Below are 24492 nucleotides of genomic sequence, written 5' to 3' on the forward strand. Positions count from 1 at the left end.
CAAAAAGGCCAGGTAAAACACAAAGCAATCATGCAGATACTAAATGACAAAAGACTGAAAGCCCCTTGCCCAACCTTAGTCTTTGCTCTACGCAATAATGCTATTCCCCAAAGAGCAACATTAAGCATACAACAAAACTAATAATTTTGTTTAAAGTATACATATTAGGGAAAAGGCAAAGGAAAAACACAACCCAAGAAGGGATAGAGATGAGAAAATCAACTATATCCAGGTTTTTATGGTAGCTTAGAGAGAGTGCTTGAGAAAGAGTACATAACTAATCTGGAGACTGGAGCAGGAGTTAGCCTGTCCAGGTAGGGAAAATGTTTCTGGGGAGAAAATAGCAAGAATAGACCCAGAAATAAGAGGGAAGATAATGACTGAAGAACTTTTAAGTTGGTCAGTATTTATTCAGCGATTTAAACATTTACTGGGGGCCTATTCTACACTGAGAGTCAAGTATACAGTAACAATCAAAATAAGAGTCTCTCCCTTCATTAAGCATACAATTTAGGAGACAGACATTCAAAGAATTACCCAAAATGTAATTACAAATGGGAAGTATTGAGAAGGATAAATATATAGTGTTATGACAACATCTAAAGACAGAACCTACCTCAGGATAGTGGAATGGTCAGAGATGGCTTCCTGGGGAATGATATTTAAACTAAGAGCTGAAGAATGAACATTTGTTAACTAGGTGTGTGGATGGTTAGGAAAGACAATCCAAGAAGCAATGGGAAGAACACATACAGAAGTTTCGAGATAGGAGAGAACAAGTTATGTAAGTAAAAGAAAACCAGTGTGGCCAAAGTATAAGCACAAATGAGAATGTGAGAAATGAGGATGAAAAAGTAGGTAGGCTAAATCACACATGGTCTTTAAGCCTATATTAAAGATTCTGAGTTTGTCTCATTAGCAAAGGGAAGCCAGTATAGGTTTTTGATCAAAGGAATGATAAAATACGAATTGCATTTTGAAAGGATCTGTTCTCAGGGGTTCTAAACCTTGAGTCCACAGATAGCAAAGGATCTGGGCATAGAATCCAAGAGTCCATGAACATGGACAGGGAGTAATCTTTATTTTTTACTAACCTCTAAATAAAGTTTAGCATTTCCTTTGTGAACATAGGCCCTTTGACTTTATCAACAGTACAATTTCAAAAATGTTCACATCATATTATACTTACTGTAAATTCACAAAATAATGGTTTTTGTCCCTCATAACATCATTACTTTAAAATCACAGTTGTTTTTAGAAGCATTGCTAAATCTTGTTATTTAATGCACTAATAATGAAGCACATATATTACAGTATCAAGTTTTTTAAAAATTATATTTTGATAGTTATATTGCTTTATTTTGTGGTTACAAATTTTTAAATGTTATTCTGAGAAGGAGTCCACAGATATCACCAAAACTGCAGGGGGTATATGTCATAAAAAAAAGTGAAAGAATCCCTGCAGAAAGTAGTAAACAGACAGAAGGTAGAGAAACAAACAATCCAGCTATGATGAAGAAACTTACTTAAATCAGGATGGTGACAGCACTAGTAGAGAGAAGTAGACTAATTGGAAAGATATTTAGAAGGTAAGATTGATATTAGAGACTATTTTCAAATATAATTATCAACAAACACTTGGTGTTATAAAAATGCTTTAATATAATGGTAAACAAAAATGGAAAATTTAAAACTATCCATACAATGTGATGCTGATTAAAATTCTATTGTGCACAGAAAAAACTGGAATGACAGCAAGTTTAAAATGTTAAACCTGGTTAACACTGGCTACTAGACAGCAAAAAAAATGTTTATTTTTTCCTCACAATTTTTCTAAGTTTTTCTATACTTTGCAAAATAACTATCAGATAAAAGTAAGCATAATTTTATTTATTGTTGGAGAATTTAAATGACATGGGAAAATGTTTATGACATGTTTAAAAGTGAAAAAGTATATAAAATTGTATATACAGTATGATCTCAATCTCATTATCTAGAGTAAAATTGTGGATTTCTTTATGGTTAGATTTTCCGCATTTTCTACAGCAACCAGGTATTCCTTTTACAAATTAGATTATTTTTAAAGACACATATGGATGGATTAGCTTTGCACAGAAGGAAGAATTCTTTAAGATTTAAAATGAGAACAAAGAACAAACGACTGAGATAGGTGGATTCTTGGGGGAACAGGATATGGAGGGAGTTCACAGCTAAGCGGCTCTATAGTCTCAGCAAGCAAGAGGCAAGGACATGTACACCAAGCAAAGGGGTTGAGTAGGACAAGAAATACTAAAATAAGTGTGAAGGTTTGGAACAGTCCTAAAGAGACAAAGAACTGCCAGGTGGAATACAGAGCTCAGCTAAGGATCTCTAAGGACAAAAAAGAAATGATATGGATTAGTGTTGTTCTCAAACTCTGCCAATCACTTGTGAAGCTTCTTAAAAATGTCAGGTCATCCCACAAGGAGATCCAACCTTGAAGCCAAAATTGAATTTTAAAAAAATCCAGGAAGTTAAGAAGTAGGATGCTTAATGTGCCATTTAACAAACAAATAAAAACTCGGCCCTCGCTGGAGTGCAGAGAAAATGTTCTTAATTGATCCGGGAAGAAATCAGCAGTAATTTCTTATGTTAATTTTGCAGAATTACCTGGAAAACTAATCAAAAAAAGATGTAATGACTCATCAAGGATAAATGTTCAGGGACCATTTAACAAGTCCATACCCCTAGCATTTTGAAAATCTTCAACCGCCTATAAAACCCCGGACCCTAAAACCTTGAAGGCGGCTTTTCTCTGAGGTAGCACACACTCCCCCTCTCTGAGAGTGTACCATTTTGATTTAAATAAATCTCTCGCTTATAAAACAATCAAATTTAATTAAATTTTATTTTTTTAACATGTCACATCATCCCAGTAATTCAAGTCTAAGTTTTTGTTGCGCTTTAGAATTTCAGGAGAAAAAAAATCAGGTAAGAAAAGAAAAACAGAGATGGCGGCGTCAGAGTAGAGACAGAGGCTTCCTCCTAAACTGGATACAATTAGAAAATTTAATTGGTGCAACAAATCCTGAGAGAGCAACAGGAAAGGGGACAGCGCCAGACGGCACACACCTGGAGAAAGGAGCAGACATCACCAAACAGGGTAACATACCAGAGCTGTGGCTCCACAGTACCTGGGCCCTTCCCCCACCCCAGCTTACTGGAGGGAGGAAGAGAAACGTAGCAGGAAGGGAGTGCAAGTCTTGGGAGTGCTGAATACCTAGCTCCAGAGATCTGCTCTGGGTGCACAAACCTACATTTCATGGTGCTTTTATGAGACTCGCATGACTACCGGGATGGAAAGTTAATACAGGCAGAATTCCTGGGGAGACTGGGATTCCGGATGCTTGTGAAAAGCAGGGATCCATATCCGGCTGCTCTGGGACAAAAACATACCTGTGTGACCAGTCCACTGGCTCAGGTAGTGGAGACAGGCACAGAAGCGAAGAGGCAGGGAACAGCTCTTTGCTCCCCCCAGGTACCAGTACGACTCTGCTGTGACCCCCGACATTGCTTCAGGGGCTGACAAGCTCCAGAGACTACAGCTTCAGGACACTAGAGGGTGCTATATACAAACATGAAACGCCAAAGGAACCTTGTCAAGAGTAAAATTATTAATACAACTCCCGAGAAAGATTTAAATGATATGGACCTTGTGACTCTTCCTGAAAGGGAGTTAAAAATAAAAATCATCAACATTTTATTGGAGGTACGGAAGGACATCCAAGAACTCAGGAATGAATTCAGGTTGGAGGTCTAATCATTGAAAAGCACAAAGGAGGGTATTAAAAGCAGGTTGTATATGGTAGAGGAGACAATAAATGAAATGGAAACTAGACAAGAGGAATACAAAGAAGCTGAGGCACAGAGAGAAAAAAGGATCTCTAAGAATGAAAAAATATTGAGAGAACTGTGTGACCAATCCAAGTGGAACAATATTCGCATTATAGGGATATCAGAAGAACAGAAAGAGAAAGGGAAAGAAAGTGTCTTTGAGGAGGTAGTTGCTGAAAACTTACCCAAGCTGGGGAAGGAGATAGTCTCTCAGCCCATGGAGATCCACAGATCTCCCAACACAAGAGACCCAAGGAAGACAACACCAAGACACATAGTAATTAAAATGGGAAAGATCAAGGATAAGGACAGACTGTTAAAAGCAGCCAGAGACAGGAATAAGATCACATACAAAGGAAAGCCCATCAGGCTAACATCAGACTTCTCAGGAGAAACCTTATGGTCCAGAAAGGAGAGGCATGATGTATTTAATACCATGAAGCAGAAGGGCGTGGAACCAAGATTACTTTACTGGCAAGATTTTCATTTAAATTTGAAGGACAGATTAAACAATTTCCAGATGAGCAAAAGCTGAGAGAATTTACCTCCCACAAACCATCTCTGCAGTCCATTTTGGAGGGACTGCTATACATGGAAGTGTTCCTAGGGTTGGATAGTGTCACCAGAGGTAGTAAAACCATGGTAGGGAGTGTGGAGCAGCTGATTGCGAGCCAAATGCAAAATTAAATTAACTATCCCCAAAGTCAATCAAGGGATAGAAAAGGGTACAGAATTAGATATCTAATATACAAAGAATGAAGGAGGAAGAAAAAGGAGGAGAAATAGAAAAGAACCTAGATTATGTTTGTAACAGCATACTAAGTGAGTTAAGATAGACTCTTAGATAGTAAGGAAAGTAACCTGGAACCTTTGGTAAACACAAATCTAAAGCCTGATATGGCAATAAGTACATACCTACCGATAATCACTGTAATTGTAAACAGACAGAATGCACCAATCAAAAGACATAGAGTCACTCAATGGATAAAAAAACAAGATCCATCTATATGCTGCTTACCCATAGACATGAACAGACTAAAAGTGAAGGGATGGAAAAAGATACTTCATGCAAACAACAGGGAGAAAAAAACAGTTGTTGCAGTAGTACTTTCAGACTAAATAGACTTCAAAACAAAGAAAGTAACAAGAGATAAAGAAGGACATTACATAATGATAAAGGGCTCAGTCCAACAAGAGGATATAACCATGATAAATATATATGCACCCAACACAGGAGCACACGCATATGTGAAACAACTCCTAACAGAACTAAAGGAGGAAATAGAATGCAATGCATTCATTTTAAGAGACTTCAACACACCATTCACTACAAAGGACAGATCCAACAGACAGAAAATAAGTAGGACACAGAGGCACTGAACAACACACTACAACAGATGGACCTAATAGATATCTATAGAACTCTACACCCAAAAGCAACAGGATACACATTCTTCTCAATTGCACATGGAACATTCTCCAGAATAGACCACATACTAGGCCACAAAAAGAGCCTCAAGAAATTCAAAAAGACTGAAATTCTACCAACCAACTTTTCAGACCAAAAAGGTATAAAACTAGAAATAAATTGTACAAAGAAAGCAAAAAGGCTCACAAACACATGGAGGCTCAACAACACGCTTCTAAAAAGTAAATGGATCAATGACCAAATTAAAATGGAGATCCAGTAATATATGGAAACAAATGACAACAACAACACAAACCCCCAACTTCTGTGGGATGCAGCAAAAGCAGTATTAAGAGGAAAGTATATAGCAATCCAGGCATACTTAAAGAAGGAAGATCAATCCCAAATGAATAGTCTAACGTCACAATTATCGAAATTGGAAAAAGAAGAACAAATGAGGCCTAAAGTCAGCAGAAGAAAGGACATAATAAAGATCACAGAAGAAAAACAAAATTGAGAAGAATAAAACAATAGAAAATATCAATGAAACCAAGAGCTGGTTCTTTGAGAAAATAAACAAAATAGATAAGCCTCTTGCCATTATCTAAGAGAAAAAAAGAATCAATACACATCAACAGAATTAGAAACGAGAAAGGAAACATCACGATGGACACAACAGAAATACACAGAATTATTAGAGACTACTATGAAAACCTATATGCTAAATAGCTGGAAAACCTAGAAGAAATGGACAACTTCCTAGAAAAATACAACCTGCCAAGACTAACCAAGGAAGAAACACAAAATCTAAACAAACCATTCTATGAAGCCAAAATCACCCTAATACCAAAACCAGGCAAAGACGCCACCAAAAAGGAAAATTACAGACCAATATCCCTGATGAACATAGATACAAAAATACTCAATAAAATATTAGCAAACCAAATTCAAAAATATATCAAAAGGATCATACACAACCAAGTGGGATTCATCCCAGGGATGCAAGGACGGTACAACATTCAAAAATCCATCAACATCATCAACCACATCAACAAAAACAAATATAAAAACCACATGATCACCTCCATAGATGCTGAAAAAGCATTCGACAAAATTCAACATCCATTCATGATAAAAACTTTCAGCAAAATGGGTACAGCGAGCACGTACCTAAACATAATAAAGGCCATATATGATGAACCCACAGCCAACATCATACTGAACAGCGAGAAACTGAAAGCTTTTCCTCTCAGAACGGGAACAAGACAGGGATGCCCACTCTCCCCACTGTTACTCAACATAGTACTGGAGATCCTAGCCATGGCAATTAGACAAAACAAAGAAATACAAGGAATCCAGATCGGTAAAGAAGAAGTTAAACTGTCACTATTTGCAGATGACATGATATTGTACATAAAAAACCCTAAAGACTCCACCCCAAAACTACTAGAACTGATATCGGAATACAGCAAAGTTGCAGGATACAAAATTAATACACAGAAATCTGTGGCATTCCTATACACTAAGAATGAACCAACAGAAAGAGAAATCAGGAAAACAACTCCATTCACGATTGCATCAAAAAAAATAAAATACCTATGAATAAACCTAACCAAAGAAGTGAAAGACTTATACTCTGAAAACTACAAGTCACTCTTAAGAGAACTTAAAGGGGACACTAACAGATGGAAACTGATCCCATGCTCATGGCTAGGAAGAATTAATATCGTCAAAATGGCCATCCTGCCCAAAGCAATATACAGATTTGATGCAATCCCTATGAAACTACCAGCAACATTCTTCAATGAACTGGAACAAATAATTTAAAATTCATATGGAAACACCAAACACCCCGAATAGCCAAAGCAATCCTGAGAAAGAAGAATAAAGTAGGGGGGATCTCACTCCCCAACTTCAAGCTCTACTATAAAGCCATAGTAATCAAGACAATTTGGTACTGGCACAAGAACAGAGCCACAGACCAATGGAACAGACTAGAGAATCCAGACATTAACCCAAACATATATGGTCAATTAATATTTGATAAAGGAGCCATGGACATACAATGGCAAAATGACAGTCTCTTCAACAGATGGTGCTGGCAAAACTGGACAGCTACATGTAGGAGAATGAAACTGGACCATTCTCTAACCCCATATACAAAAGTAAACTCAAAATGGATCAAAGACATGAATGTAAGTCATGAAACCATTAAACTCTTGGAAAAAAACAGGCAAAAACCTCTTAGACATAAACATGAGTGACCTCTTCTTGAACATATCTCCCCAGGCAAGGAAAACAACAGCAAAAATGAACAAGTGGGACTATATTAAGCTGAAAAGCTTCTGTACAGCGAAAGACACCATCAATAGAACAAAAAGGAACCCTACAGTATGGGAGAATATATTTGAAAATGACAGATCCAATAAAGGCTTGATGTCCAGAATATATAAAGAGCTCACATGCCTCAACAAACAAAAAACAAATAACCCAATTAAAAAATGGGCAGAGGAACTCAACAGACAGTTCTCTAAAAAAGAAATACAGATGGCCAACAGACACATGAAAAGATGCTCCACATCACTAATTATCAGAGAAATGCAAATTAAAACTACAATGAGGTATCACCTCACACCAGGAAGGATGGCTGCTATCCAAAAGACAAACAACAACAAATGTTGGCGACGCTGTGGAGAAAGGGGAACCCTCCTACACTGCTGGTGGGAATGTAAATTAGTTCAACCATTGTGGAAAGCAGTATGGAGGTACATCAAAATGCTCAAAATAGACTTACCATTTGACCCAGGAATTCCACTCCTAGGAATTTACCCTAAGAACACAGCAATCAAGTTTGAGAAAGACAGATGCACCCCTATGTTTATCGCAGCACTATTTACAATAGCCAAGAATTGGAAGCAACCTAAATGTCCATTGGTAGATGAATGGATAAAGAAGATGTGGTATATACACAATGGCATACTACTCAGCCATAAGAAGAGGGCAAATCCTACCATTTGCAGCAACATGGATGGAGCTGGAGGGTATTATGCTCAGTGAAATACGCCAAGCGGAGAAAGAGAAATACCAAATGATTTCACTCATCTGTGGAGTATAAGAACAAAGGAAAGACTGAAGGAACAAAACAGCAGTGGAATGACAGAACCCAAGAATGGACTAACAGGTACCAAAGGGAAAGGGACTGGGTAGGATGAGTGGGTAGGGAGGGATAAGGGGGCGGAAGAAAAAGGGGGGTATTAAGATTAGCATGCATGGGGGGGGTGGAAGAAAGGGGAGGGCTGTACAACCCAGAGAAGACAAGCAGTGATTCTACAACATTTTGCTATGCTGATGGACAGTGACTGTAAAGGGGTTTATAGGGGGACCTGGTATAGGGGAGAGCATAGTAAACATAATATTCATCATGTAAGTGTAGATTAATGATAACAAAAAAAAAAAAAAAAGAAAGAAAGGGGGATTACTCCCTGATAGGATAAAACTAACTGTAAGTCAACGATTAATGCATGTTTTAAATATCCTTAATTTTGACCAGTTAAAGGGTGTCAGATGATCAGCTATAGAAGTACGTTTTTCTGATAATATTCCTTTCTCTTAAAAAAAAAAAAGCAGTTCCTGTGCGGTGACCTCCAATGAGTTCTACACAATGGTATAAAGGGCATATAAAAGTGTAGGCAAAGGGTCTGTTTGTGTTTATACAGAGGATCAAAGCCTAATTTGGCTACCCAGAAAATGAACTAAGATATGATATGAAAAAGAACTTCCAACATCAGTACTCTCTGGAAGACTCATACCAGAAGAGAATCATCAAAAAACCCCAACAAAGATCCATGCACTGCTACAGCTGTAGATGCACTCATCCCACCGGTTCCTGGACTTGCCATGGGAATGAAAAAGGAGATATCTAAGCTGGCCTGTGCATACAGTAAAACAACAAATTTGACTGGATCTATACTGTTGGAACTCAACCAAGAATTAGAAGAAGTGCAAATTGTAGCGCTCCAAAATCTTACAACTACAGACTATCTACTGTTAAAAGAACATATGGGATGTGAACAGTCCCCAGGAATGGGTTGTTTTAATTTCTCTGATTTCTCTCAGACTGTTCAAGTTCAGTTGGACAATATCCACCATATCATAGATAAGTTTTCACAAATGCCTAAGGTGCCTAAGTGGTTTTCTTGGTTTCACTGGAGATGGCTGGTAATTGTAGGTCTGCTTTGGTTATATAACTGTACTCCTATTATGTTAATGTGTGTGCACAATTTAATTAGTAGTTTAAAACCTATACATGCTGAAGTTACTCTACAAGAAGATATGTCAAAGAAATAATCAATCTTCCAATGTTTTCTTCTGCCTGCTACTTCTATAGCTTTTCTTCTTCCTTCCTAATTATAACCCTTAAGTAGAATTCGTGCCTCATATCGAATTTACCGAGTATCATAATTCTTCCAAGTGGTAAAGATACCTCAAGACAAATGCTGGGCATAGAAGTCACAGGGCATAAATATGCAAAGAAGTAAAAAGCTAACCTTTTCAAACAATAAGGCTTCTCTCTCACTTACCAACTTTACATTTCCCTGTATGGCCCCGGAAGATGACTGGTTAGCCAGAGACGGGTAAGATTACTCAAGGGAGGAACAACCTAAGACAGGCACAGTCACAGGGGGGCCACCAGGTGAGAAATTGGGGATCAACAGAGGTGAGGCTTAGAACCTATCAAATTACCAACAACATTCTTCAACGAACTGGAACAAATAGTTCAAAAATTCATATGGAAACACCAAAGTCCCCGAATAGCCAAAGCAATCCTGAGAAAGAAGAATAAAGTGGGGGGATCTCACTCCTCAACTTCAAGCTTCACCACAAAGCCATAATAATCAAGACAATTTGGTACTGGCACAAGAACAGACCAACAGACCAGTAGAACAGATTAGAGACTCCAGACATTAACCCAAACATATATGGCCAATTAATATTTGATAAAGGAGCCATGGACATACAATGGGGAAATGACAGTCTCTTCAAGAGATGGTGCTGGCAAAACTGGACAGCTATATGTAAGAGAATGAAACTGGATCACTTTCTAACCCCATACACAAAAGTAAATTCAGAATGGTTCAAAGACCTGAATGTAAGTCATGAAACCATAAAACTCTTAAGAGAAAAACATAGGTAAAAATTTCTTGGACATAAACATGAGCGACTTCTTCATGAACATATCTCCCCAGGCAAGGGAAACAAACGCAAAAATGAACAAGTGGACTATATCAAGCTGAAAAGCTTCTGTACAGCAAAGGACACCATCAATAGAACAAAAAGGTACCCTACATTATGGGAGAATATATTCATAAATGACAGATCCGATAAAGGCTTGACATCCAAAATATATAAAGAGCTCACGTATCCCAACAAACAAAAAGCAAATAATCCAATTAAAAAATGGGCAGAGGAGCTGAATAGATGGTTTTCCAAAGAAGAAATTCAGATGGCCAAAAGACACATGAAAAGATGCTCCACACCGCTAGTTATCAGGGAAATGCAAATTAAAACCACAATGAGATATCACCTCACACCAGTAAGGATAGCCACCATCCAAAAGACAAACAACAACAAATGCTGGTGAGGATGTGGAGAAATGGGAACCCTCCTACACTGCTGGTGGGAATGTAAACTAGTTCAACCATTGTGGAAAGCAGTATGGAGGTTTCTCAAAATGCTCAAAATAGACTTACCATTTGACCCAGGAATTCCACTTCTAGAAATTTACCCTAAGGATGCAGCACTCTAGCTTGAAAAAGACAGATGCATTCCTATGTTTATCACTGCACTATTTACAATAGCCAAGATATGGAAGCAACCTAAATGTCCATCAGCAGATGAATGGATAAAGATGTGGTACATATATACAATGGAATATTACTCAGCTATAAGAAAAAAACAGATCCTATCATTTGCAACAACATGGATGGAGTTAGAGGGTATTATGCTCAGTGAAATAAGCCAGGCAGAGAAAGACAAGTACCAAATAATTTCACTCATATGTGTAGCAGAAGCAGCAGAAGCACAGAACCCAAGAATGGACTAACAGTTACCAAAGGGAAAGGGACTGGGGAGGACGGGTGGGAAGGGAGGGATAAGGGTGGGAAAAAAGAAAGGGGGCATTACGATTAACATGTATAGTGGGGTGGGGCCACGGGAGGGCTGTGCAACACAGGGAAGACAAGTAGTGATTTTACAGCATCTTACTATGTTGATGGACAGTGACTGTGAACAGGTATGTGGGGGGGACTTGGTGAAGGGGGGACCTTAGTAAACATAATGTCCTTCATGTAATTGTAGATTAATGATACTGAAATAAAATTAATAAAAAAAAATAAAAAAGAATGGACTAACAGTTACCAAAGGGAAAGATACTGGGGAGAATGGGAGGGTAGGGAGGGATAATGGTGGGGAAGAAGAAACGGGGTATTATGATAAGCATGTATAATGTGGGGGGGGTGGGGAAAAGGGGAGGGCTGTGCAACACAGAGAAGACAAGTAGTGATTCTACAACATCTTACTATGCTGATGGACAGTGACTGTAATGGGGTTTGTCGGGGGGACTTGGGGTAGGGGAGTGCCTAGTAAACATAATGTTCTTCATGTAATTGTAGATTAATGAGAACAAAATTTAAAAAAAGTAAAAAGAAAAACAATGTCACACGGCTAGAGTCTAAAAATTAACAGCTGACCCACGAACGACACAGGTTTCAACAGTGCAGGTCCACTTATACTGGAAATATATTTTGGAAAATTTTTTGGAGACCTGTGACATTTGAAAAAACATTTTATTTTCTCTAGTTCAGTATATGATAAAAATACAAAATAAAGGAAGAATATTGTCAAAATGGCCATCCTGCCTAAAGCAATCTACAGATTCAATGCAATCCCTATCAAAATACCAACAGCATTCCACAACAAACTAGAGAAAATAGTTCTAAAATTCATATGGAACCACAAAAGACCCATAATAGCCAAAGCAATCCTGAAAAGGAAGAATAAAGCAGGGGGCATCTCGCTTCCCAACTTCAAGCTCTAGTACAAAGCCACAGTAATCAAGACAATTTGGTACTGGTAAAGAACAAATCCATAGACCCATGGAACAGAACAGAGAGCCCAGTTATAAATCCAAGCATATATGGTCAATTAATATATGATAAAGGAGCCATGGATATACAATGGGGAAATGACAGCCTCTTCAACAGCTAGTGTTGGCAAAACTGGACAGCTACATGTAAGAGAATGAAACTAGATTATTGTCTAACCCCATACACAAAAGTAAACTCAAAATGGATCAAAGACTTGAATGTAAGTCACGAAACCATAAAACTCCTAGAAGAAAACACAGGCAAAAATCTCTTGAATATAAACATGAGCAACTTTTTCCTGAATGCATCTCCTTGGGCAAGGGAAACAAAATGAAAAATGAACAAATGGGACAACATCATGCTAAAACTTCCATACAACAAAGGAGAGTATCAGCAGAACAAAAAGGCATCCTACAGTATGGGAGAATATATTTGTAAATGACATATCTGACAAGGTGTTAACATCCCAAATACATAAAGAACTCATATGACTCAACACCCAAAAAGCAAATAACCCTATTAAAAAATGGGCAGAGGATATGAACAGACAATTCTCCAAAGAAATTCAGATGGCCAACAGGCACATGAAAAGATACTACACATCGTTAATTATCAGGGAAATGCAAATTCAAACCACAATGAGATATCACCTCACGCCAGTTAGGATGGCCGACACAGAAAAGAATAGGAACAACAAATGCTGGCAAGGATGCAGAGAAAGGGAAACCCTCCTACACTGCTGGTGGGAATGTAAACTAGTTCAACCATTGTGGAAAGCAGTACATAAGTTCCTCAAAAAACTTAGAAATACCATTTGACTCAGGAATTCCACTCCTCGGAATTTACCCTAGGAATGCAGTTTCCCAGTTTGTAGAAGACATATGCACCCCTATGTTAATCGCAGCACTATTTACAACAGCCAAGAAATGGAAGCAACCTAAGTGTCCATCAGTAGATGAATGGATAAAGATATGGTACATATACACAATGTAGTATTATTCAGCCATAAGAAGAAAACAAATCCTACCATTTGCAACAACATGGATGGAACTAGAGGGTATTATACTCAGTGAAATAAGGCAGGCAGAGAAAGACAAGTATCAAATGATTTCACTCATCTGTGGAGCATGAGAACAAAGAAGAAACTAAAGAAACAAAAGAGAAGCAGACTCACAGAACCCAAGAATGGACTAACAGTTGCCAAAGGGAAAGGGACTGGAGGGGTGGATGGGAAGGGAGGGAAAAGGGGAACAAGGGGCATTACGATTAGCACACATAATATAGCGGGGTGGCATGGGGAGGGCAGTATAGCACAGAGAAGGCAAATAGTAATTCTATAGCATCTTACTATGCTGATGGACAGTGAGTGTAATGGGGTATGTGGGGGGGGACTTGATAATGGGGGGAATCTAGTAATCACAATGTTGCTCATGTAATTATATATTGATACCAAAATAAAAAACAAAATACAAAAATATATAAACATACAAAATATGTGTTAACCAACTATTATATTATTGGTAAGGCTATTAGAAGTTAAGTATCGCAGGAGTCAAAAGTTATACATGGATTTTCCATTGCACAGGGGTATGGCACCCAGTCCCATGTTATTGAAATGTCAACTATACTATTACCTGTATTACAGAACCCAGGCCAAAACTACTTATCACCTTACCTTTAGCAGAAGAGTAAAATTGCTCTGCAGAGACTTAGTCACACCATTTTCACACAATTTTTTCCTCATGTGGTTTTCACTCACATTCCCAACACCAGACTGATACCTTAATAATGACTTGAGCATGGTTTCAAAAGGGTCCGCTGAAACAGACAAATTGAACCTTTCTAAGTCAAAGTAATCCCTCAAAAGAAAAATCTCTAGCAAAAGAACAAAGAGATCAGGAAGGTATAGGATTTTAGCTTGGGAGCATGGCAGCTTTTTTCACAGCCCCTTTGATGCTTGGGTTCTTGTTTGAGGAGTCAAAAAACAAACTTAGCAAACACCCAAGGTAGGAGAGCCAGGGAGAAGCTTTTATTTAGAGATACATTGAGAGGACAGAGCTCCTGGCTCACGCCAGGAGGGGACAAGAGAGCCTATAGCTGTGTGTTGTCTAGTGGTTTTATAAGCAGTTGAGGATTTGGGGGAACTGGATAAAGGCTTAGGGGTGTGGACTTAAGTGGTCCCTGAATATTTAGAATCAACACAAGGAACTTCCTGCTCTGATTTCTCCCTGGGATAAGGTGTCTTGGTCTGGGAGCATATCAAACAAGGCCGCCTGCCCAATCCCCCAAGATGGGCTGAGGTATTGTTTGCTAAGAGAAGTTATGAATCTTACTTCTTAACTTCCTGGATATTAAAATGCAATCTTATCTTTAAGGTGGAGTCCTTCCTGCCTTTTACCATGTTGTTTATGGCTGGGCCTGCATGCTAAATTAGTTGCCCACTTTGCAAATCACCTCATCAGGTCTGAAGGAGGAAAGACAGCACAAAGTCCTGGGCCTTTTAGCATGCTAAAGTGAGTATTACACATGATTACGATTAGCCTAATAAAAACATGTGCTACTCTTCTTATCTGGGGAATATTAACTGATCTCACTGAAGAATGACTCTAGAGCTTAATGCTTTGGTAGGGGGGGTTCCTTGCATGTAGTTACATTGCTCTGACTGTAAATAACCTGCCTTGCTTTTTCCAGAGGCCCTCACCCTATTCTGTCTAAGCTCATGGTCCCTGTCTCACTTCCAGTGTCTTTTCTAAATATGAACAGTTCAAGAGGCAATAAAAAAATGACAAAATACAATATCCTGACTGGTTCTACTTTAAATAAACCATTAATCACATAAATTTTCTACCTATATGACAAACATATCTTTCATCTTTTAAAAAAAGCTCATTACACTGACTTTAAAGCAAAATTGATATTCATGTGTAACTATCAGGTATTACAAGTTAAAACTATTTAGCTGAGTTCAAAAATTTCTTTTCTCCTCCATTCATTTTTTAAGTGTTTCTTTACTGGCTATATTATTTTCATACACACAAAAATTAATTGTGTCAATCTAAAAAACAGCACAGTAAAATACAGAGAAAAAAAATTCATCTAAATCTCATTACACAGAAAAGCTGTCCTATTTCTTGAAGAATTACAGTCCTTTCTTTCAGAGCACTTCTCTCAGTTTATCAGCGCAATCATCTGAATAATGTTTACATGCTTCATTCACTCCCCAACTAGACCATAAACACCATAGGAGCAGAGACCATGTCTGGTTTTACTCATTGTATTTCTTAACAAAGCCACCCTTCCACATTGTAGAAAACTTAGTGCTAAGAACACAGACTCAGGCCAGACTGCACAGCTTCAAGTCACAACTCCATCACTAATTGATTAGTTGTGTGACCTTGAGCAAGTGATTTAGCTTCTCTTTACCTCAGTTTTCTTTTCTATAAAATGGGGATAATCATAATACCTACTTCATAAGATTGTTCTGAGGATTAAATGAGTTGTTATTTGTAAAGGACTTATAAGAGTGTTTGGAATATAGTTACTGCCATCCAAGTATTTGACAAAGTAAGATGAATCTGTCATAGAAAGGCCTAAATATATTATTTTTATTTAGAGTGACTTTTAAGTTTTAAGTTTGCTTCAAATTCTTATTGTACATAATACTAATATGCATTTTCTCATTCATGTGATTATCAATTTATAACAGATTCCTTAAGATATTATTGCTAAGTCAAAGTCAGTATCAACCTTCTCTCCAAAGTATCTATAAACATTTTTACAAAAATGTAAAACATTTATACTCCATGTTTCTCTATTCCTTCATCAACAATGAGTTTTGCCAATATTTTTTTTTCTTATAGTCAGCTGGGAAAAAAAACACCTCATTTTTATTTGCATCCTACTGATTATTTTTGGTGAGGTTGAAATCTTTTCATTTGCATTTCTTCTTTATTACCTTGTTTTTGCTCATTTTTCAACAATTGAATTTTATTTTCATTTTCTTACTTTTATATACTTTACATATATGGGTAGTAAATAATTTCTCCATTTCTCTTGTAAACTTTTTTATGGTATCTTTTTGTTTTACAGAAATGTAGTAATAAATTACTACACATTATGCATGGTAATGTGTGGAAAACATTTTCCTACCTTTTTCTTTCTCATCCCTTTCAAGGTATTTTTTATTGCACTGAAATTTTTTTTATGTAGACAGATTTATCCATTTTGTGCTTGATGGCTCATAGATCTCATGTCATGGTAAGAAAAGGCTTATCAACATCCCCTTCAAAGCATTTAATATTTACCTTTTTTTTTTTTTTACTTCTATGACTCCAAATTTTAATCACTTGGAATTTATTTTGATATGAGTAAGCCAAAGATTGAGATTTAGTTTCCTAAGTAGCAAGCCAGTTTTCCCAAAACTGTTCATTACCTTACCCCATACCATAAAATGCTCTATCATAGATACTTACATCTATTGGACTATCTACCCTATATCATCAGTCTAATCCTATCACAGTACAAGATTTTTAAAATTAATCTAGCTTTATAATATACTGTTCTACCTGACAGTATAAATATTCCCCTCATTAATATTCTTTTCTAGATGTTTCCTAGTTGTTTATATACCTTTACTCTTCCAGATAGTTCCCTGGAACCTTTTTGGATTCCGAAAAAATTCCTGTTAGAATTTATATAGGGATTTTATTGTATATACCTATCAACTGAAGGAAAAAAATAATCATTTTACAATACTGAACCTTAAATAAGGTAAGAAATATAAAAATTTCAATACAATGCCTGGCACATTATATAAAGCATTCAATAAATGTTAGCTATTTCTACCCAAGAACAATGTGTGGGTCTTCATTTACAGACATTTATTCTCAAAGATAAGAACCAGCTAATGAGAAAGAAAATTAAACTTACAAGTCTTGTTGGGGTTGATATGCTGCTTCAATACATCAACAGTACCCAAACTAACCACAAGGCGCCTGCCAAACCAGAAGGAGACCACAGGCCCATATCTCTCATGCAAATTAACCAGGAACTCGTGCAAACTTCCACTGTTCACAATATCTGGAAGATTACCATCTCTGAGAAAAGAGTAATTTTTTGATAAAATGATCAATCCAACTTGGAAGAATCAGAAAAACAATAGTTGATTCTGAATTAACTGTGTTAACAGATGAGAGCCAAAGAACATGAAATTCAAATCACTGCAAAATACAAACCTCAATTACATTTGACCTCTCTCTTTCTATAGTACTATTTAGACTTGGGTTTGTCTAATATTTTGAGAATTTTTACCACAGAAGCAAGCTGTGCAAGGAACATCTGACTTAGACACTGGAAAAACTACTTAATTTTTGTACTCATTCTCAGATAGCAATGGACATCATCATAAGCAGACTTAAATCAGCAGATCAGCTACGGCAATATTTTCCTTCTTTCCTTCTATCTTAATCCTGTTTTTCTATTTTCAACACATTTGAAGTTTTTGATTTATACAGTCCTTCTTTCTGTTCTAACCAAAGTTTACGTTGTATGCCCAGACATAAATTTAGAGTAAACAAATGTATTAAATAAGTTGAGTAATGCAAAAATATGGTTTAGTTTTGACACCAAAAATTAAGAGATGACACTACTTTATTCCAAAAAAATACTCACTTTTCTTCAGTGGGAGTAATCCCTGGAATTCCTGCAGCTTGTCTGGAAGCCTTAAGGAAAAGTTTTTAAATGGTTTAGTACAATAAATTATCATATATCACATCAGTCAGATGTATTTTGCCAAGATGTCTGCAGCACTTTCAACTATGGCTTTCCAATTTGGTTGAATCTCAGGAATTATTTCTTATTAAAATGTAAAAACTGAGTTCTTTGTATTAAAAAGAATTATCTTAATATTCTTCCTCTGTGTCAACTAAGGTGTTTAAAGAATTTAACACCCATTCTACATTAATTAATACATAATCAAGTACACTTTTCTTTGCTCTAAGACTAAATACGGTCCCATCTGGCTTGGATTAAAAAAAAATTGTCATGCTTACAACAAATTCATTCCTAAAATAGTTCTCTGTCTAGTCAATAAATTTACCAAAATACAATGATATTCATCTTTTGCTTTAATGCAGTCATTATTATCAGGATCATACAGTCAATGAATTGTCTAGTATAGAAATAATCAAAATAATTGAAAATTGTTAAAATGACAATCTCTGAGGAATGAACTGGGAAATAAAGTCTTTACAATTTTGTAATGAGTTTATGGTTGCTGTTTTGGAGTAGTGTTATTTTTTAATTTTACAACAGGCATGTTACTTTCATAATAAGACTTTATAAACTAATTTTTAAATAAACTAAATATTATAGAAAAATAACATAAAATATCCAACTCAAGAATTAATTCTGAATTTTGTCAATGATTTTGACAAGTACTAATCAGAATTAGTCAATTTGGCATTCTGACCTTTTTTTCTACTTAACAGTATATAAATAAACGAACATTTATTTATTTATTTAAACATTTAAAGGCTAAACTGTGATCTACCATGTAGCTGGAATTGCTTAATCATTTTACTATTATACTGCTGTAAAACATCTGGGCTATTTCTTTTCTATTGCTCTTTTTTATTATTATAAGCAGTACTATGAAATCTCTGTACAAGTTTACTTTTTTCCTTCTTAGGGGTATGTATGCCAAAAGAGGAATACTAGGTTGAATGGTACTAACCAAATAATTATACAGTTTCTACTAAATACTACAAGAAATTTAGCAATAGTGCATGTAACCTACATTTAACTGATAATGAAATCTACAGTGTATAATTTTGTCCTACGGTGTCATGAACAATGGAAACTTCTCAAGTTTAATGTTATAGTGAGAAAAGGCATGGAAGAAACTCTGTAATTAGAAAAAGAAAGTCAGTGACATAGAATATCCTTCTTTATATTTTCTGATGTTATTGACTGAAATCAACTATTATCTCTTCTTCCTGAAATCCCACTAAAATGAAGGTGAGGAAATAAAAGCGGAGGAAACAAAGAGAATGGGAAAGGAGACAACAGTGTGAACAACTCAACCAATTTTTTCAAAGTGTTAAGCTGTTGGAGCAGTGATTAATCAATATTAATCACCTCTCTGTTGAGAGGTCAGCAGAGGAGGATTCCTACAAAAAGAAATCAGATTTGTACTCGGTAATCAGAAAGGCAGGATAATACATAAGACTTTGACACTTTGTAAAAAGTTGTTATACTGATAGATCCCTTAGACAACATAGGTGTCCTTCTCTATTCCAATGACTATCATTCTTGTGGAAGGAAACCTCGATTCCAGATTAAAAAACAACAGGCTGGGCAGGTAGGTAGGGGTAAGAGGGTGGCCCCTAAAATTTTAAGGGAAAATTCTTTCCAACCTAGAGTTTTATTCGAAGACAAACTATTATTCAAGTGTGAGGCTTGAACAGGAAAGATTTTCAAATAAGAATGGTATCATAAAATGTACTTTCCATGCACACTTTCTTGGGAAGCTACTAAAAAATGATGCACTGCAACAAATGAAGGAAGTAGAAGAAAAAAAGAGATTCATGTGGCATCCAGGAAATAAGGTTTAAAACACAAGTGGAGAGAATACCCACAATAATAGTAAAGAGAAGAGAGCTATGCAGCTAAAGGAGATTGTAACCAGGAAAGATGATGGAAGGCTCCAGAGTGGGTATCTTCACGGGAAAGAAAATGTATCTGATGTCTTTGAATATTTGGGCAACTTCACTGAGTAGTACTATGACAGAAATGTTGAAATATTTGGAAAAATAGAGAAAAAAATTGGAAAAGTAATCCTATTTCTACTTTCATTGAATGTATCCTTACTGCTCTGACTTAAAATTTATTAAGAACATAAAGAAATCAGCCTCTCCAGACATCCTACTCCCAAAAGGACTTCTGGCTTTAGGACTCTATCCTTAGTTGGTTTATTTCCAGCAATCTACACTTATTCCAGGTTGGGGTGATCTTAGAGTGACCTGTATTGCTTTGCTTGGAAGTATAGCCATATCTTACTGTGCCTCATTTTTATCAATTATGGGCAAAATTCTTACCTATTCATCACATGGTTGTGACACATGATTTACATAATCCACGTAGAGTCTAGCACAATGCCTGAACGATACTAAGTGCTCAGTAAAAAACTACTAAGAGCAACACCTCCCCACAGCCCTAATCCTGGCTTCCACAGGTCCATCAGCAGGCAGGAAAGGGAGGCCTAGAAATCTGTACTCTGGATAAAATGGCTCATTGTGGGTAAAACTGAAACATTTCCAGAATATCTCGCCTGGCTTTAGTATATCTGCAGTCTATAGGTGTTCAGAGTGGAAAGAAGTATGGCTTTAGTGCATTTGCACCTTTCCTCAGGGGTGGAGAAGTTCATCTCCATATCAATGGGTGATTACCGGGGCAACAGAGGGCTTATCTGTACCTGAGAGGTGAGAGGGAGGGCCAATGTGGTTGCTGCTTGAGCGAGAGAAGAAAGACAGCCTGGGACTGCAGTTTGTGAGCAATAAACGGGTTTTAAACTTTATTTCTCCCTTTGACTGATTTTGGTTTTTAGGGGTATTTTGCCCTGGGATTTCCTTTACCCAGACTTACACTCATACATCCACCTCCACACCTCCTTAGAAGAAATAACACCAAGTAAAATATTATCTGGCCCTTTACTACATCCACCTTTCCCAAATAGCTAAAATGAGAGAAATCCCAAAACCTGCAAGACCTGCAAAATTTCAATCTCCGGGATAATTGTAGCCTCACTACTACCACTTGCCTTGAGACCATCCAGAATGTTATTATGACCTTTTCCTTACTTACATTAGACACCACATGAAGCCCAGGACTACCAACCCCAGGTCCTCCTTTGTCTCAATTCCTATCCCTACAGAAGTTTATCCCCTCTCCTGACCCATCTCCCCCCAACTCAAATCTCCACCCAACCTCAGTCTCTCATTCCCATGGTTATACACTAGATGCTGACATTATCAATAACTTCAACATCTCCAGAGTTTCACTACCAAACATCCAAATCTCCAAGCACCTATCTTTCCTTCTCACTATTCTTAGTATCTTTACCCCAAAAACTATTTTTACCCCAAAAGGACTTTTAACCCACTCATTCGTATATTCATTTTCCACTTTTACCCAGCTTAGATTTCACGATTCATCTTTATAACCATTTCTGTGCCCTGTATACTCTCGTCATAATCACTTAGCAAAACACTAATTCTAATTAAATCTGATGTTCCATCAACCATCCCGGAACCCACACAGCTGAGGAAAAACAGCTGGAGAAAAGCACAGCCATGCTGACTAGTCTTTAACTTCTTGAACCTCAAGTGGGTCACACTTTTCCCCAGTTCATCGCTCCCCTCATCTTCTAGATGGCTGTTTCACTCCTCTCTCTCCAAATCTCCTGTGCTCATCATTACCTAATACTTTCTTCTATTTCATTAAATAAATAAAAGCAATCAGGAAATGACTTTTAACCAATAGCTACCTGTCTGCCTACACTGTGTCTACCTATTCTACCTTCCCTCCTATTACTATGGATAAAGTATTTATGCTCCAAATGAAATGTACCCCATTCCTCCATGCCATCTCTGCTACCACTACCTTGGTACAAGCCAGCAACATCTCTCACTAAAATTATTTTAACAGCCTTCTAACTATGCCCACTTTCACCCTTGCCCCAGGCCCCTAAATCTATTAACATAGAAGCCAACACAATTTTTAAATTTTAGTTCCCTTAAATTTAAAATGTCACTCTTCTGTTGAAACCCTACAGTGGCTTACCTCAGAGTAAAAAACCAAGTTCACAAATTGACCTACAACTAAAATCTGCCCTTCATCCTGTCATTCTGATATTATCTTTCTGTTTTGTCTCATCTTCACTTAATCCACTCCAGCCAAACTAGTCTCCTTGTTTTCCTGGAACACACGAGGCATGTTTCTCCTGAAGATGTGCATTGACTGTTCATTGCCTGGAATGCTTTCTCGGATACCTGCACAAGTCTTGCTCCTTCAGGTCCTTTGCTCAAATTTCTTCTTATCTCTTGACTATCCTACTTTAAAATAACAATACTATCTACCCCCAACTTAATTTTGCTCCATAATACTTAACACTAACATACTACATATGTTATCTGTTTATGCTGTCTGCTTCTCCTCATCAGAATAAAAATTCCCGGAGTCAGAAAGTTTGTGTCTGGTTTGCTCAATGCTATATTCCCAATACATGGAACCCTGTCTGGCACATAAATGGCTGAAAGACTTAAATGTTGCCTCCTATTAGCTAACCAAAGGACGGTCTCATTTAAAGATTATCAAAATTCAAGGCTGGCAGCAACTAAATGTTTGGTTTCTCATAAAATAAGATATACTGGAAGTTCCATTATTGTGTAGTTGCAATATCCCAATTCAATCGAAGCTCTGAAAAGAACACGTAAGGTGATCCGTCCTAATCAGTGATGTTTTGGCCAGCTGAGCTAATTTACAGCTTTTTCTATAAAAGCACCACCTTGCTTTGTAGAAATCGTTTTAAAGATGACTCCTCATGTATTAGCTTTGTTTTCAGAACCACCCTCTGATGCTGACGGAGGCAAGCAGAAGTCAGAAGATGGATAGGGAAAGTACAGTTGCTAACACACTAACTGCAGTGCTCGTTACAAGACCCCTTTTGCTTAAGAAACGACAGATGTTAAGAGGGCTGGAAAGGCAGGCGACACAAACAAGGCGGGGAGAATTCTCGGGAACGGAGAAAGGAGTGGAGGGCCCTGGGCTTCCTCCCACGGGGAAACGGAATGTGGTTTCGGCGGTAACAGCCGAAATGCCACTCGAAGTACTGCCGACCCGCTAACACTGGCGTGGCCCTCCGCTGGTGCGCGGCCCCGTCCTCGGCTCCTTTGGGCCCCGGCCCGCGCCGCCGCGCCGCCGCCCGCCTCGCCCAGCGCCCGAAGGGCCGACGTGCCGCCCGCGCAGCCCCCGTCAGCGCCGGCCGCGCGCGCGCGCGTCGGGCAGGGCGCCTCGCGCTCGGGAACTACCGCCGCGGGAGCCGGAGCGGGCGCCTCCCTCCGAGGCCTATCCCCAGCGGCCCGCTGCGGGCGAGACCGAGGCTGGGGCTGCGGCCGGAGCCCCTGCGGGCGGGGACAGCGGTTACCGGGTAGAGGTAGAGCACCGCTCCCACCAACGCCAGCAGGAAGGTGACGGCGAAGATCGCGAAGTCCAACATGGCCCTTCCGCCCGGGAGCCACGTCTCGGCTGTCCGCTCGGGCAGCAGCGCCTCAGCCGGGCGGGACCTGAGGGCGGGCGTGTGGGCGCAAGCGCCCCGTGGGCCCAGCGAGAGAACGAGCCGCTGGGGCGTGGCCGCGGCCTGGTGGGGCGGGGCGGGGCGGGGCGGAGCACGGAGGGCAGAGCCCGGGGCGGGGCCCGCGGCGCGCACGTCCCGGGACACGCCCGCGGGGTGAGGACCGCACTGGCGAGCGCCGAGCCCCGGCTGCCGAAGCGCTTGAGGAGCTCTCGGCGCCCGGCCCCAACAATAACTCTTCAGAGTAGATTTAAGATCAGTGCTGCAAACCACTGGCTCGCGCAGTGTGGTCGCTGGACCAGCAGCTGCAGCATCGGAACTTGCTAGAAATGCAGATTCTCCATCCCACCCCAACGTACACAATCAGACACTCTGAGAGGGAGAGGAGTACACACATCTGTGTTTTAACCAAGCTGTTAAACATAGGTGAGAACCACTGACCTAAGCTACTGGACAGGGAAACGTCTGAGAGTCAAGCACCTTAGATGTTCCTTGTTTCACAGAATTTATGTTAGAAGCAGCTAGTAAATGGGATTCCTTGGCACTCGTGAGTGAAGGCGGCAAACTGTTCGATGGTAGGTAAGATTTCCTGGTTCTGCTGGAGTTTAAGTTACATTTCTAAATACCCATTTCCTTCTATGTAGAACAGTGGAAATCACCACCACACAGTTGTCTGTAGGATTAAATTAGATATATTATGAAAAGTACTTAGCACA

General features: G+C 38.5%; 1 protein-coding gene across 2 annotated transcripts in view; it reads right to left on the minus strand.

Annotated features, from left to right (window-relative positions):
* The window catches only part of CYP20A1 (cytochrome P450 family 20 subfamily A member 1), a 99457-nt gene extending 75634 nt beyond the window's left edge, over positions 1 to 23823 (minus strand). Inside the window, exons 1-4 of one of the 2 annotated variants that reach the window (XR_005058751.2) lie at positions 23630 to 23823; positions 18097 to 18146; positions 17356 to 17522; positions 14102 to 14244 (exon numbers count right to left, since the gene is read on the minus strand). Coding sequence is in view for 1 of the 2 variants with exons in the window: in XM_037009221.2 (XP_036865116.1) it covers positions 14102 to 14244; positions 17356 to 17522; positions 18097 to 18146; positions 23630 to 23701 (432 nt within the window). In the remaining variant the exon portion in view is untranslated. The remainder of the gene's footprint in view (positions 1 to 14101; positions 14245 to 17355; positions 17523 to 18096; positions 18147 to 23629) is intronic. The other variant, XM_037009221.2, reaches the window with a different exon arrangement.
* Between the last annotated feature and the right edge of the window lie 669 nt (positions 23824 to 24492).

The sequence above is a fragment of the Manis javanica genome, chromosome 12, assembly GCF_040802235.1.
Source record: "Manis javanica isolate MJ-LG chromosome 12, MJ_LKY, whole genome shotgun sequence".
NCBI classification, from domain to species: domain Eukaryota; kingdom Metazoa; phylum Chordata; class Mammalia; order Pholidota; family Manidae; genus Manis; species Manis javanica.